Genomic DNA, 16,060 nt, shown 5'->3' with positions numbered 1-16,060 from the left:
TTCATAAGTTGTTTAAGTAGAGGTTGCCCTTCTTTGTCACGACAGCACAGCGGGGAACCAGTGCAGATAGGCTCTGCAGTGTGGGCTCAATGGCAAGAACAAATGGGATTGCGGTGAGTCTGTATTTCCCCACATTTCTGTAAGAAAGCGGGGCACTGGGACAGAACATGGCAGGAATCGAGTTCTCTAGACCAAAGGGGAGGTTTTAACTGATGTGCATTATTGAGGGGCATTGTTTAGTGGGCACCATTCAAACCTCTGTGAAAGTAGTAGAAATACCTAAACCAGAGCTTAGAAGTACTTTTAATTAGTCTAATTTAAAACTCTCTGGTTCTTTGACCTATGAAATTGCACTATATAAAAATGTAAATTACTATGACATTAAGAATTTTTAAATTATCTGGATTTTAATATATGTTTTTATTGTGACCTTGTTAAAAAGCAGTAAAAATATGTTTTGATATATCTGTTTTTCCTAGAACAAAATACATAATTAGCATTTTTCTGCACTTACTCACAATCTAATTAATCATTTTAATATTCAACTATAAAGCAATTATCCTAGGTCATGATTCTCAAGACGAAAAAACAGGATTTTACCCTGAATCATAAGTTATATGGTTTTATATTACTGGAAAATTGTGTGCATTAATGTAAAAATGGAGATTTTTTTTCTTTAAATTTTTTCTGAAACAATGTGTGGATTTATTTATTGCTTTCATCTTAAACTACGTCTGAATCAAATCCTGTGATTTTTATGATGTCTGAGTAGCGTGTGTGTGTGTGTGTGTGTGTGTGTGTGTGTGTGTGTGTGTGTACGTGTGGAGAGAGAGAGAGAGAGAGAGAGAGAGAGAGAGATCTGTTTATCTGCGTCTACTAAAAACAGAGAGAAGATAACTCCTCACTGAACTACGACCAGAAACAGTGTATGTAAAGGAGGTGAATCTTTTCATTAGTGCTCAGTATCATTTGTATTTCTGCCTTTTACAGTATTAATGGCCATACTACTAGTTATATTTCAAAGTTAAGAAACCTATAAACTATAACTTAAAAACATTTCCCATTGATATTAATTGACAAACAAAAGCAAAATTAACGCTTGATCAATGAGACAAATGTTCTTGCCTAAGGAAGCATACAATAAATCAATAAATATTTTACTGCAATATTGAACCTGGAGCCTCATGTGGGTTAGTCAACTGTTCTAAAACATAGCTGCATCCCTAATCATTAAAAAGTGTTTTAATTATTTACTTTACGTTAAGTGTGTGTGATGCACGCAAACACACACACACACACACACACACACACACACACACACACACACACACACAGGTGTAAGTTTACTCATTTATGTGCCACCACACTCTATTTTATTCTTTGAGAAAAGGTCTTTCACTGAAATGGGAACTAGGCTGGTGGTCAGCAAGTTGCAGCACACTTCCTGTCCCTGTATCCTACAGTCCTTCGATAACCGGAGCTGGTCACAACCACATTTGTACATGGATGCTGAGAATTTGAGCTCAGGTACACATACATTCACCACAAATACTCTTAACCACAGTTTTATCACACCTTTTTAAACTTTGTAACTTTTAATTTATTTGTTCATTTACTTATTGTGCATGTGTTTTGTGTGTGTGTGTGTGTGTGTGTGTGTGTGTGTGTGTGTGCATCTTTGTGTGCAGATACACTTGTGGAGACTAAAGGATGATGTGGAGGCTCAAGGGGGATCCCTCAGAGCTGGAGTTAGATGTGTTCCCGGGGTGCCAGCTTCTTAAGTGTGCCCTGGGGTCTGAATTCTGGTTCTCAGAATAGTGCAGGCAGCATTCTTGAGCACTGATCCATCACTCCAGGTCCCTCATACCTGGTGAAACTAGAGAAACACTAAATATTACTTTGAAATTATATTTATGGTTAGTTGATGGCTGTGAGTTACAACAGGATAAACAGGAAGAGTTGGTGGAATAAACACATGGGAACCACACCAACACAAAGCAAGGAAGAAATGGTGGTACAAGGAGCAGAAATGAACAGACTGCCAATAAAGCAGACAACCCAATGGGTTGTCCCAAAGCAGCAACTTGATTTAAGTCATCCTTAGATTAATAACCATTCATTCTACTGGTTCACCTTTCCACTGCCTAAGCCATAAAGACAGAGCCTTCTCTCCTAATAAAATTGCTAGCAAAGATAATGAAATCTCTCCCTGGGCTATGCTAGTGGTTATGGGGCAGCTGGCTTTGTAGACGCTAGAAATAACGTAACCTGATATCTGGATTCTTGTTTTTGACAAAGCAACCATTTCCCTCTTTATCTTCTTTCATTGAATACAGGCTTTCCCTTTAACTTCTACTTCACTTCTTAACTGACCAACTCCTTCTCTCTATAAAGAATGTCAGCAGTGCGGGCTATATCTAATCACTTGAGCTCAGTAGTCATGCCCAGCTGCTACCACCGAGCCAATGGAGGGGACTATGAAGAATCAACTAATTCATTACCAAATGTCTTTGTGAGCCAAGGATTTTTATTGTGACGTAATTAACTATTAATTTATGAGATGAAATATGAGTATGTGAAACAGAATTGCTATCAATGGAAACTAAATTAACATGAAAAGATGGGAAAATCATCCTCTGAAAGAGCCTGGAATTCTCACTTTAGATTAAAGAAACACAAGTTAAAACTGGATGCTAATAGCCTTACTATTGCCAAAGCTATTGGTTTTTCTCCACAAACCTATGGCTGTCCCATGTCTAATGACAACACTTACACAGTTCATTGGAAAAGGAAAGGTATAGCTTATGGAGCCTTCACAACTGTGGACTGCTGTTCATGACACTGGATGGGACCCTGCATACCACCAAAGGGCAACAGTAAATGCCAACCCAGCCATAAGCCCTCAATCAAAACCTGTGAGCTACCTGGTACAATGGGGCACAAACTTGTGGGGGTAACCAACTGGTATCTGATTTGAATTAATTACCATTCCAGGAGAAGGAACCCACAGCTGACACTGCTGGGTAGCCAAAATCCTGGGACTAGATACAACAAGGACCAATGGGGAAAGTCAGATACTACTGTTCTGTTAAAGGAACTTTAGAAAGATTCACTCCAAATTATATTTTACAGTATTCATAGATCAGTCCCTTGCTCTCCAATCATCAGAGAAATGTCCTCTTAAAGCAGATGAGAACAAATACAGAAACCCATAAGCCAACCATGTACAGAGAGTAAGAGATCTTAGAACACTCAGTCCTGAACTGGATGCATACATCAAATTCCTCTGCCTCAGGCCTCAAGAAGCCAATGGAAGAAGAGGCAGAAAGAGTGTAAGAGCTAGGAGGGATTGAGACACCAAGAGTAAGCACGCTTTCTGAACAGAGAAGGACTAACGCACATGTGAACTCACACAGACTGTGGCAGCATGCAGTCTGCATGAGTCTGCACTGCATGAGGTGCTAGAACTGAAAGTGGAAACACCCTCATTCTTGACCCAGAAGCACTCTTCAATTGCAAACCTCTTACAAATGAAAATTCAGGTTCTCCAAAGGAGTCTCACTGGAGAAACAAGCCACTCTTAAGGGTGGGCTCAATGCCCAGCATAGTGAACAAAAACATTCAACTACACCTTTGCAGAGTCATGTCTCATAATGCTGAATCAGAGCTTTCTTTTCTTTTCTTTCCTTTACTTTTTTCTTTTCTTTTCTCTTCTTTACTTTTCTTTTCTTTTCTCTTCTTTTCTCTGTTTCTTTCATTTTTTCTTTCATTTTTTTCACTTAAAGGCTCTTTGTGAATATATCTTCAGTTTTCTGTCTTTTAGAGATTCCTGTGTGTGAAAACACACGTGTCTTCGTGCCTATATGTGCTTTTCCTTTGGCTGTTTTTCTTCTGTATGAGTTTTCCTATTCCAACTTGCTTTTGTTTTATTTTATTTTATTTTATTATTGTTCCTTTAGATGTCTGTTTCCCAATGAGAAACAGAAAAGTTATGGATCTGGTTGGGAGGTGAGGTGGGAAGAAACTGAGAGGACTAAGTAAAGGAGAAACCATAATCAGAATATATTATATGAAAAAAATCTATTTTCAATAAAAGAAAAAAGAGAATTCAATACATATATTGTCTTCGGAACACAGACTATTAGACACTTGTTCAAACAGGAGCATTTCTTCCTAGAGAGTGGTTGTGTATTATAATTCTCTGTTTATTATCAAATCAACTCTGCCTGTTCTTGCCATTGCATGGGCTGAGTAGAGTGTACTGTGGAAAATTCTTAAAATGCAATTCTAAAATAACTAGGTCTCTTTTTATACCAAGTCAAATTATACCCACCGATGAAGTATAGTAAAATAAGTGAAAATAAAGTAATTTTATATTTTAAAATAAAATTGTGGATAATGCACTATTGTTTAATATAAGAAACAGGATACAGAATCATACCTAGCTAAAAGACATTTAACTAAAGTTATAACATTACTTTCAAAGATAAACATATGCACACAGAGAGACACACACAGACACAAGAAGACACACAAACACACACACACACACACACACACAGCTGTATGCCCAATTTAATTAGAGCTATAAAGGATGAATGCATCATTTTTATGATTCTCTTCAAATGTTACTTATGGGTTTTGATCATGTCATTAAATTAATATCTATTATGCTATAAATACATAAAACATCATATATAACATTCTTGGTTTTAAAATAATGCATTAGTATTCACACATATATGCATATATACAGATAACTATTCATATATACATATGTATGTATATACCATAATATACCCCACATATTTATATATATGCATATGTACCATATGTATGTATATATGTGTGTTACCTATGTGATATGTATATAGATATGTATATATCACAATATCATCAAAAGCAACAGACATTTCAAATGAAAAAGAACTACAGAAGAAATAGATGAAATTATAGTACAAGATATGATTCTTGCTAAAGAAGTTTATGAATAATGACAGACCTTTTTCCTGTATATGATACTACCCAAATCATATTCTTGAGGAAAACTTACATATACTTTAGGTTATATATAAAAATGGAAGATTGTGATGTTATTCATCTAAGCTATAATTGATATCTATAATTATCGATAAAAACTATTTACTGGTTTAAGTTTTCCAAAAAGTTTTGTTTTATATGTACAAATTACTAACAGCAATACTCCTTCTCATGAATAAAAAAAACTTACCAACACTATCAATGGCAAAAGACAGAAGAGCAATACATTTTATATATGTATAGATATAAATGTTCAGATTCATAAAGCAATTATATTTTAATAAGTGTGACATGATAAGTTTCTACTTTAAATCAATGTGCCTACAGTTCATGAAATTATGACTTAAAACAAATTAAAAATTGCATTACTCAAAAAGTACATTGCTAGAATCAAGAAAATAATTAAAATCTATAGATTCTCAAATCTCAGGTTTAAAATAGTTCTGGGAAACGCTCTAAATCCATGTGTGTCCTTGTAAATTGGAACTCTTAGCTCAACAGTAATAACTACAGTAAGTGCACTTAGTCGACACTGCCACCAAGTGCCTAAACCAATTAACTTGCACTATTCCGGTAGATTCTTTCTTTGCTTTGAGTAACTAAAGTAGCTCTCCGCACACGGGGTGAGAGAAAATCTCATAAGTTAAGAATAATTAAAATAGCACTACAGTTTAGACAGAAGAGCAAGGTCTCAAAGACATTAATAAAACTTTCAGAGTCCTACCAGCTCACTGGGAGTTCATGAAGTCTGAAAATGTTGTTTAGCCTGTAGTCAAATTTTGCAGTCGGAAGGCTCTCTGTACATGCAGTCAAGTTTGGATCAGGTTGCATATCTACAGGAAATTCTGAGTCCTGTGGAGGAGGACATGGGAACACAGCTCTGTTAGATATCCATGCCACTTACACAGTGATATTGTCTTACCTAACACTCGGTTCTAAGGAAGGTACCATTCCAGATGACGTTTACTTTCAATTCTTCATACCCCACTACAACTTTGGGAAAATATGCAAGAAAGACAAAACTAAAAATAAGGTATTTATTTGTTTTCATAGCTGAATTTAACTCTAAATTGCATACACATTAAAAATTAATTGAGTGCCTTCCCTTGATGGATAAGGTGAAGTACAATTTAATGTCTTATATGATTTCTCAATTGTCATTTTTTGATAATCATTCAACCTTGACAACAATTTCATTCCAGCAGTCAAAGCCCAAGGATTCATGTAGTACAATGACGCTGGCTAACAGGCTAATTATGGTTTTCTTACTTACATTTCAGAAAATTGGGTTAAAGTTATTTGCCAATAGTAAAATATTTCTGTTAGAGTTCTTCAGGCCACAAGCATTACCATTCACACCTCCATTTGTTAGTTAACCTTCTCCCCATCAGGCAAACACTTTAAGACAGGAATGTTCCCTCAGTGAACACATGGTAAAGATCAGTATTCAAAATCCTTAGTGGCTTATATATTAACTCTTTAAAACCATATACACACACAGGGAAATAATTCTACAGTATTTACTTCCTAAAATTGTCATTAGAAATGGAGCCATATATTCATTTTTATACTCAGTTATTTATTCAAATCATATTTCTAAAAGGCACACTCTTTCAAATAATATTCTTGGCATGGTCAACCTATCAATGAACAAAGCCAGTGAAAATTCATGCTCTCACAGATGTTGCATTCTAATGGATTCTTTATATCATGAGAAATATTAATTAACTTTTTAGGTGGGATTGTTTTCTGAATAAGAAAGTAACATGTATTATTACAGAATGTATAAAATTTCACACACTTCATAATACAACACAAAAATTCTAATCTCACATCAAGATATAGTTACTATTCATATTTTGGGAGAGCTATTTAATTATATCACTTTAGTTTCTGTAAAGTTGGGATCATGGTTTCTTTTCTTTTTGAAAATGATTGTATTATTATTTCTATTGTTATTGAAAAAATATGCAATATATATTGAACATGTTTTCCCCTCCTCGATTTCTACAGTATTCTCACCATCTCCCTACCCACCTGAGTTTATGTCCTCTGACTCCCTCAAATAAGAAAACAAACAAGAAGTGTGCACATACGCAAACACAAAACCACAAAAAAAATCAAAATGAATGGAAAGACCAATAAGATAGAAAATGTGAACTAAAAGGCAAAATGGGACAGAAAGTCCACAAAGATACCACTGAGTTCTTTTTGTGCTGGGCACATACTCCCGGACATGGGAACTCTCCTAAATCAGTTACATACCCAATGAGACTTCACTCAAAACAAATCCCCTTTCCAGCTGGCATCTACTGTGGAGAGTTTCTTGGCTAGCAGTGGGTTTCCGTGTCCAATTCCTCCTCTCAGGACTGGGCCCCACCTGGCTTGAACTTGTGTAGATCTTGGGCATGATACCACAGTCTTAGTGGTAGCATGTACCATTGTCTATGGAAATCACAGTTTACTTGGAGTCATTCATCACCTCTAGGTCTTACAATCTTTCTGCCTCCTTTTCTGCATAGATCCTTGAGGCGAGAGGGAAGGTTTTTGGTTTTTATTTTTTAATTTTTTTATTAGATATATTTCTTTACTTACATTTCAAATGGTGTTCCCTTTCCCGGTTTCCTGTCCAATAGCCCACATCCCCACCCCCTCCCCCATACAGGTGTCCCCCGAATCGACCTCTCTTACTTCCCCCACCCCGACATTTCCCTGCACTGGGGGTCCAACCTTGGCAGGACCAAGGGTTTCAAGAGGGAAGATTTTAGAGAAGAAATTACCTTTAGGACTGTGTGCTCCAAAGCCTCTTTCTCTAAACATTATTCTTTTACAGATTTGTGTTAATTCCAATATATTGCAAGAAGCTTCTTTGATGATTTTGTGAAAGCACTGATCCATGGACATGGAAATGTAACATGAAGGGTCATTTTATTGCTACATTATTTCAGAAGACTAATATTACATTTTCTCCATGACCATGTATATTCTATCTAATTTCAGGTGCTGGACCACTTGAGCAACATCGAGTATAGGGTCCATCTCATGGAATAGGATTTAAATCCAATTATTTTTAAAATGTGGTTGGTTACGCTCAGGACACTTGCACCTCTATTGTACCAGTATATCTTGCAGGCAGGTCACTGTAATAGGCTGGGGCCCCTTTGGCCAATGACCAAACATGATGTAACTTATTCCAGACATTGAAAGTTTCATTTGGTGGCATAAGATGTTTAGTTGAAACATTGTCTTGCTTTGTATTTGGTGACTCCATTTAGATTCATTTCATAATTGTATGGTTTAGGTAACATTTAAATAATAAGTATCCATATGGTTTTTCAAATGGCCTTTGCTGTTAGTTGTCCTCAATTTTTCTTCCTTTGCCCCTCCCATTTTTCCTCCCTGTTCAATCCTCCTATTCCAGTTTTGTCTTTTGTTTCTCCATAGATGGTTATATTCTTTCCCTCTTCCTTTATAGAGCCTTTCCTCTGGCTAGTATGTTACTTAGTCCCTAAACTCTGTGTTTATTGAGATTTTGATACAGGTACAGAAAGCTAAAAGTTAACGACCACATTTAAGAGAAAACGTGCAGTATTTATATTTGGGGGTCTGGGTCTTTAGTTTGATTCTACTAATCAACATTTCTCTTTTAATGCAAATATAATTCTATTTTTACTACTATAACTTTGTAGTATTACTTGAAATCTGGACTGGTACTATCTCTAACATTTGTATTATTCCGGATTGCTTAGGCTATCCTGGCCCTTTTGTGTTTCTATATTCAGTTTAAAAATGTATTTTTATAAGTTTCTGTGAAGCATTGTGCTGTAATTTTGGTGAGGATTGAATTAAATCTATAGATCACTTTTGGTACAGTGGCCATTTTCAAATATTATTTATTCTAACTAGCCATGAACATATGAAAATCTTCCTATCTTCTGGTGTCTTCTTTTATATATGAAACCATATCATTCCTTTCCTATTTCTATCCCTTTGATCTTATTCAGCTGACTTGCTGTAGTTAAAACTCCATACTGTATTGACTAGATAGAGAGAATGAATACCCTTTGTCTTGTTCCTCATTTTAGTGAAAATGCTTTGTGTTTCTCCCTGTATAGGTTATGTAGGCAGTAAGACTGATGTAAATTGCTTTAATTATGTTGAGGTATGCCCTTTTATGTGGGGATTTCTATTACAAAGGAATGCTGGCTTTTGTCAAAGGCCTTTTCTGTATCTAATGAGATGATCGTGTAGTTTTGTTTCACATCTGCTTATTTGGTGGACTAAGGTTATAAATTTATGTACGTTGTACCATCCTGCATCTCTGTGATGAACCAGCATAATATTGGTATTATTTGGTTTCGTTTGTAAGTATTTTATAACAATTATTGCATTTGTGGTCATAAAGAATGCTGGTTTATAATTTTCATTTCTGGGTAATCTTTTTTGTGTGGTTTTATTATTTATAAAAAGAGTTTAAAATGTTTCTCTAACTTATATTTTCAAAAGAATTTCAGGAGTATTGATATTTTTTCTTTGAAGGTTTGGTAGAATCTGTATGACCCTATTTTAAGGAGAGACGATTATACTTTTAACTACTGCTTCTATTTCATTAGGGGTTATGTGACTGTTTAAATGGCTTGTTCGGTCTTTATTTCACTTTGTTTTATTTAGTCTTCTTACATACGATAAAAACTGACCTCAGCCTCCCATTCCTCACCTTCCCCCAGTAACCCTTTCACTTCCCCTCTCCTCCAGATCCAAGAGAAAAATCAGGGACTCTAGTAATACTAACCCAACACAGCATAACAAGATGCAAACAGACTAGGCATAAACCCTCATTATGTGCTGTGGGAAGCATCTCTGATTGACAGTTGGGCCAGGCTCCATTAACGCGTATAGTCAATTCTTCTCAATTCTGTTTGATTCTATCCTAGGACTTGGAGCCATCCCAGGTGCAGATCCTGAAGTAATGTTGGGCATGAGCACCCATTCTGGGTATGAGTTAAGCTATTAACATGAGATTTCTCCAATATTTTCAATGGAGACACTTAATGCTATGAACTTGCATTTTATAACTACCTTCACTGTATCCTATAGGCTTGTGTTTTCATTTTTATTCCATTCCAAAATCATTTTAATTTCCCTTTTTATTACTGTCTTGCCACATTCTCATTCAGTAGTGAATTGTTCTGTTTCTGTGGGTTTTTATACTTTTTGATGTTTCTGTTATTGGTAATATTCATCTTTAATACATGGTGATCAGACAGAATGCAAAGTGTTATTTCGATTTTCTTATATCTGTTGAATTGGTTTACATTTTAGTACATGCTCAATTTTGGAGAAGTTTCCATGAGCTGCTGCTGAGAAAAAAGTATATCCTTTTGTGTTTGTGTGAAATATCAGCAGGCCCCTGCTAGGTTCATTTGACTTATAACATTATTTGACTCCAGCATTTCTCTGTTTAGTTTTTGTCTTTATGACCTGGCTATTGAGAGTGGAATAGTAAAGTTTCTTTACATGTGACACTATCACAGTCACGTTTTCATGTGACACATCCATCAGTCTGTTTTATAAAAATTATCAATGTCATATTTTATATACTATTTTATTATTTTTGTCTCCTTTGTGGTATTCAATGCTCCTAACAGAGCTTCCTCTGTATAAAACACTACTGCATGGATTACTTTTCTTAAGGTACAAGCACATTTTCAGAAGAATAAATAATTCAAATAAAGCAAATATTGACAAAACATGATAGCTTTTCACAGATATCTCTTCAGAAATACGATATCAATTTATATTCCTACCCCTCATATAGTACTGAGTTAACAATGCAAATTCTCTCTCTCTCTCTCTCTCTCTCTCTCTCTCTCTCTCTCTCTCAGTGCTATGATAACAATGCAAATACACACACACACACACATGCACAGTACTGTGTCAACAATGGAAGTACACACACATGTACACATAAAACTCCATCCCTTAAAAATATCTCTATGCATCAATTTCATGAGCCTTGTTACTAGACTACACAAAGATAAGGAAATAGAGCATTTCAAAAACAATTACCAAGTCCTGTCACCTGTTTCTGAACTCAGATGAAAATAAGAATATGTAACAATGACAAAGAAGCTATTTGAAAGAAAACTATCAAGGTAAGACCTAGTTATAGTAATGCTGGATCAACATGCATCCACTCGCAGAGACAAAATACAAGGCTCAAGTTGACCAGCATTCCAGGAAATGTAAGCCAACAAATAGTAAGGCAGAATCAGGGAGGCCAATGTAACAATACATGAATAAAGAATGCATAGAGGACAGAGGAAGGAAGTAAAATTTTCACTACCCCTCCAAGCTCTCTAGCCATCACCAATTCTTTTTACTGAAAAGGTACAACTGCAAGGCAAGCAGGGCGTTCAGAAATAAGCTTCAGTAGCCAGTAGCTAGTGCCTCTCAACTCTCTGACTTGAAATTGTCTCACAGCTTGAATCAAACAATCCCTGGACCAGCCCAGACTAAATGAGTAACAATTGCTGAGGGGGAAGCTCCCTGTATGAAGTAAAACTCAGGCCTGAAACCCAGGCCTCTCCATCACTATTCAGCAACAGTGTGACTTGAACTGTATGGTTAGGCAAGCTGTTTATTACCATGGTTTGTTTTGGTTTGGTTGTTTTTTTCAATTAATTAATGAACTGGAAACTTTAAGACTTCTTTGGAAAGACAGTTGTGTTGGATGGTGTTTGCTGGGGCAAACATGTGAAGGAACGTTTCATTAAAGTAGACACAGGTATGAAAGGCTAAGGCGGTCTCATGAAGAACGTTTTGCTGAAGCAGACACAGGAGAGAGGATGTTCTGCTAAAGCAAGAAAATGAAAGGACAAATTCTTCACTAATGACGTGTGTGTATTGGTCCACCTTACATTGTGTAGTTGAGCTCCATTTGTCGGCACTCCATTGAGAAACACCAAAAAAGCAAAACAAAACAGAACAACAACAAACTTTCTGGTGGTGTGCTGTTTCTTCTTCAGCCTTGGGTGTCTTGGCACAGTGATGTCAGCTGAGACAGATGCACATGCTGAGGCAAGACCCATGGAGGACAGGAGATGTTTGGAGGGCATAAATTGGCCTCACCAGACAGTAATGGAGGCTGAGCTAGGCTTGCTTATAGAGACACCTGTGCAATGCTTGTGCTTGTGGGTCTCTCGTCTTCACTGATGTTCGCTGCTCTGAGAGAGGCACAGCCAGCCGAGAACTCCTGGCATCCCTGTGGTCCCTCCTGCTTACTCATGCAGAGGTTGAGCCCTGGCTGTCTCTGCTAGATAGTGCCACTGCTGCTGATTCTTGTCTGCTATCCTAACTCTACCAAACTGGGCTGCTGCTGTGTCCATTGAAGGGTGTGCATGTGGATTGAGTTGCCACTGTTAATCTGTGAGCTGAACCGCCAATTTCCAGACAATGACGTTGGGAGTTGCTCCAAAGAACTTTTCTAAACAGGTGCACTTCCCCCTATCTTTTCCTTCCCAGTGCCTCTAGTACAGGGGGTTAGTGTCATGTGTCAGCACTAAACCTCACAGATCTGGCCAGAGGAGCAACACTCAAGGTTAACTTCTAAACTCCACATCTGCATGCATATACATATATGCATACTGGCACATGCATGTGCACCTACACATACAAACAGAAAATATAATATTTAAAAACTAGTGGTGAAATGTGTAAAGAATATTAAGGTGAAGAGATAAGTAATAAGAACTGAAAGCATATATTTCTCATTAATTCATATATCATAATTATGTTAATAGATTGATGTAATTTTCTTAATGATGCTTATGACTATGTTGATAGGACAAAGATGGATGGGTGGATACATAGATGGGTGGGTAGGTAGATAAAACTAAAAAGGAATGATGAAGAATTATTACTATCGATGACTACATCTGATAAATAATAAAATTAAACTATATATGCCATGAGAAAACTGAAGATACAATATAAAGAAATTCTCTTCACTCTTGTATCAAGATAAAATACCTAGTGAAACAGTAATGTAAAATATTTTTAAACTACATATTGTTCATAGATATAAAAAATAAATTTTATTAAGTTGAATACTTTGTGGACTCAGAGTCTATCAAATGGCTTTGTCATACATCTCATGAAAACTGACATAAATATTTAATTCAATTCAAACCAAATTTTTAATGTGAATTTTGGGCTTCTCTCTTATAAGTGTTGTGTTTAACAATCAATCATGTTGGGAAAGTGGTAGATCATTGGTCATTTACATAAATTTTTAAAATTTCAACATTAAAAGATTAATGTTTTAAGGTATAATTTATTAAAAATGAACTAAATTGAAATAAATTTTAATGAGACATTTCTTTTATTAATCTGCCCAGTAGGAAGATATTTACCAGAGATGAGAAGTATTCCTGAGGTTCCTGTGCCCTCATTATTTCCTTCATCACTAAATTGGCCCATTACCTGCTGGCAAACCTCGCACCTCACTACCTCAGAATGACTGACAGCTGACATTATCAGAAAGACAGGCGTTAGCTAATTGATATTCACAGCAAAGTTTGAAAATTGCAGTGAGCCAGAAAAAGCCTTACTTATGTATTTGTTTGCTCTCTTGACCTTTATTTTTGTTTACATTCTTGGGTCTTTAGATGTTAGGAAAAGGCAGAACATTTTCAAAATGCTGTTTTCCCAAATGCAGCGTTTTTTATTCAGTGGTACTAAAATCCTAATCGTTCTTTACAGGTTTACTATATGTTACCTGAAACAAAGCGGCTTTAATATGTTTTAAAGCTATCACCAAGACAGTCCTTAAACTGATTCATATCAAAGTAGGCTGAGGCAAAAAAGGGGGGGGGGACAAAATAAAGTAGCCATTAACTATACTCGAAAACGCTACAGCTTTGTCAACTTTCAAAGTATATTTCTAGACTTAAGTGCCTATTTGTCCTATAAACTAGCAGAATAGAGATCCAAGATCTTTTTGATTTACAAACATAGTAATTATGTTGAATGTATCCTTAATATTTATAGCAATTTTCATAAAAGGAATTACTGCTTTAAGAAACACTTATGGCTACAACTGATCTCGAGGCTTACTCCTTGCCAACTAGTTTCCATAGTGCTAGATTGTGCTGTGCACGTTACTGGGGAGAAGAGGCACTAATGGTCTTCCCCGGCTACAAACCATATAAAGTACAATAGGAAGCTATCAAGCAGGCTGTATCCACTTGTACAATTGTAGTATGACTATTATAGGGATAACCAACTGTTCTCTGATTGGATTCGAGGGGAGAAAAGCCACATCTAGTATTGTAACCAACTGAAAAACCAGGGGTAGCCATGGGTCCTAGGGAATACTTAATTCAGGTGTTTAGGTGAGTTGACATAGCGTTAAGTTAGCTTCTAAATACATATGCTTTTATCCATAGACAACTTCACTTAGTCTTATCAGAATGTTATCTGTTTCTAGTGAACTGTGGTTAATGCAGACTTAGGACGGCACAAGTTCCTAAGAGTAAATGGAAGTGAGTACTCACCTCTAAGAAAGATATTTACACAACCCCCTCTAAGGCTGAGAGTACATTGCAGAAGAGCAGAAAGTTTGATAAACCAGAGATTTGAAGGAATGAAAGAATGTCATCTTTTGAGCAATTCACAGCTATTGTAACCATAAATTCTCAATGGCTGAGATAACTGTACTGGATCTGAACAAGAAGAACCAGGCACGTCTCCTTGATCCCCTCCTCTCTGCTGACCTACATACAACAGACAGATTCAGGGATGGGGAGGTAATTGCCTTTAACCCCACTGGCTAGTCCCTATCCATTGGTTACACTGGTAGGCCTGGATAAACTAAACAGGCAAAAAACAGAGCCTAGCGTCATAAATCTGGGGAAAGGACTGGCAGAGTGGAAGGGATAGGGCTGGCAAGTAAGATATTATTGAGTAGGGGAAAAATAATCAGAATGGATTTTATATATGTATGAAATTGTCAAAGAACTAAGAATTTATTAAAGATTTTTGGGGTACTTGTGAAGGCAACACCGAATTTAACTTCTAAAGTTAATTAAGTACATAAATAAGTGAATTTTTTAATGTAGTTGCTATGTTGAAAAGTATTTAGAAACTGACTTCTGTCTGTGGACGTCAGTGGTTGTCATGGAACTTTCCTCCGGTTAATGCCCTAGCATTACTCAGGAACCTTCTGTAGATTTTAAATTCTCAATCCTACCATCACCAGACCAAGGTGGGCTTCCACCAGTTCTTTTGCCTCCAGGCCATTGTGGTGCTCCCTAAAGTTTAAGGAGCTCTCTCCTCAGCAGCCCGGGATTCAAAATTCAGCACATCTGGCTAAAGAGACTTTTATAGGTCATATTGGTTAAGGTTATGGAGCATGTAAAAGGAACCTGGTGAAAGAAATAAATGTGGGCCATTTCATATCATAAATAATCTCTACAATATTAAAATGGTTGTATTAATAAAAATGTAATACCACTGGATTTGAATGAGTTCGCATGTCTTCCCATTTTAATATCACTGAAGTATCATCAAAATAATGTAATAAAATATTAGTTACTCAAGAATTAAATTAAAAGAAATCTTACTATTGTGGAGGAATAAGGGCACTTCAACTCTTATATACAACTTTATTGACAAAACTACCTTCATTTAAGATTGTGAACTAGTCATTAAATTGAGAATAAGTAGGAAAGACTCAAGCCTTCATGTGTGTATCTATAATTAGTATTAAAAATAATTGCGGAGACACCGCCGGAACCTGAAGGAAACAGACCAGATAAACAGTGCTCTGCACCCAAATCCCGTGAGAGGGAGAGCTAAACCTTCAGAGAGGCAGACAAGCCTGGGAAACCAGAAGAGACTGCACTCTGCATACACATCTCGGATGCCAGAGGAAAACACCAAAGGCCATCTGGAACCCTGGTGCACTGAAGCTCCCGGAAGGGGTGGCACAGGTCTTCCTGGTTGCTGCCTCCGCAGA

At 36.5% G+C, this 16,060-nt stretch overlaps 1 protein-coding gene across 3 annotated transcripts in view; it reads right to left on the bottom strand.

Annotated features, from left to right (window-relative positions):
* Spag16 (sperm associated antigen 16) overlaps positions 1 to 16,060 on the bottom strand; it is a 906,763-nt gene that overhangs the window by 760,194 nt on the left and 130,509 nt on the right. For all 3 annotated transcript variants that reach the window (XM_087567315.1, NM_001401616.1, NM_001134728.1), the window contains 1 exon segment: positions 5,765 to 5,892. In XM_087567315.1, the coding sequence (XP_087423441.1) occupies positions 5,765 to 5,892 (128 nt within the window).

The sequence above is a fragment of the Rattus norvegicus genome, chromosome 9, assembly GCF_021556685.1.
Source record: "Rattus norvegicus strain SHRSP/BbbUtx chromosome 9, alternate assembly SHRSP_T2T, whole genome shotgun sequence".
Taxonomy (NCBI): domain Eukaryota; kingdom Metazoa; phylum Chordata; class Mammalia; order Rodentia; family Muridae; genus Rattus; species Rattus norvegicus.
This window is presented reverse-complemented; position numbering and strand designations above follow the sequence as displayed.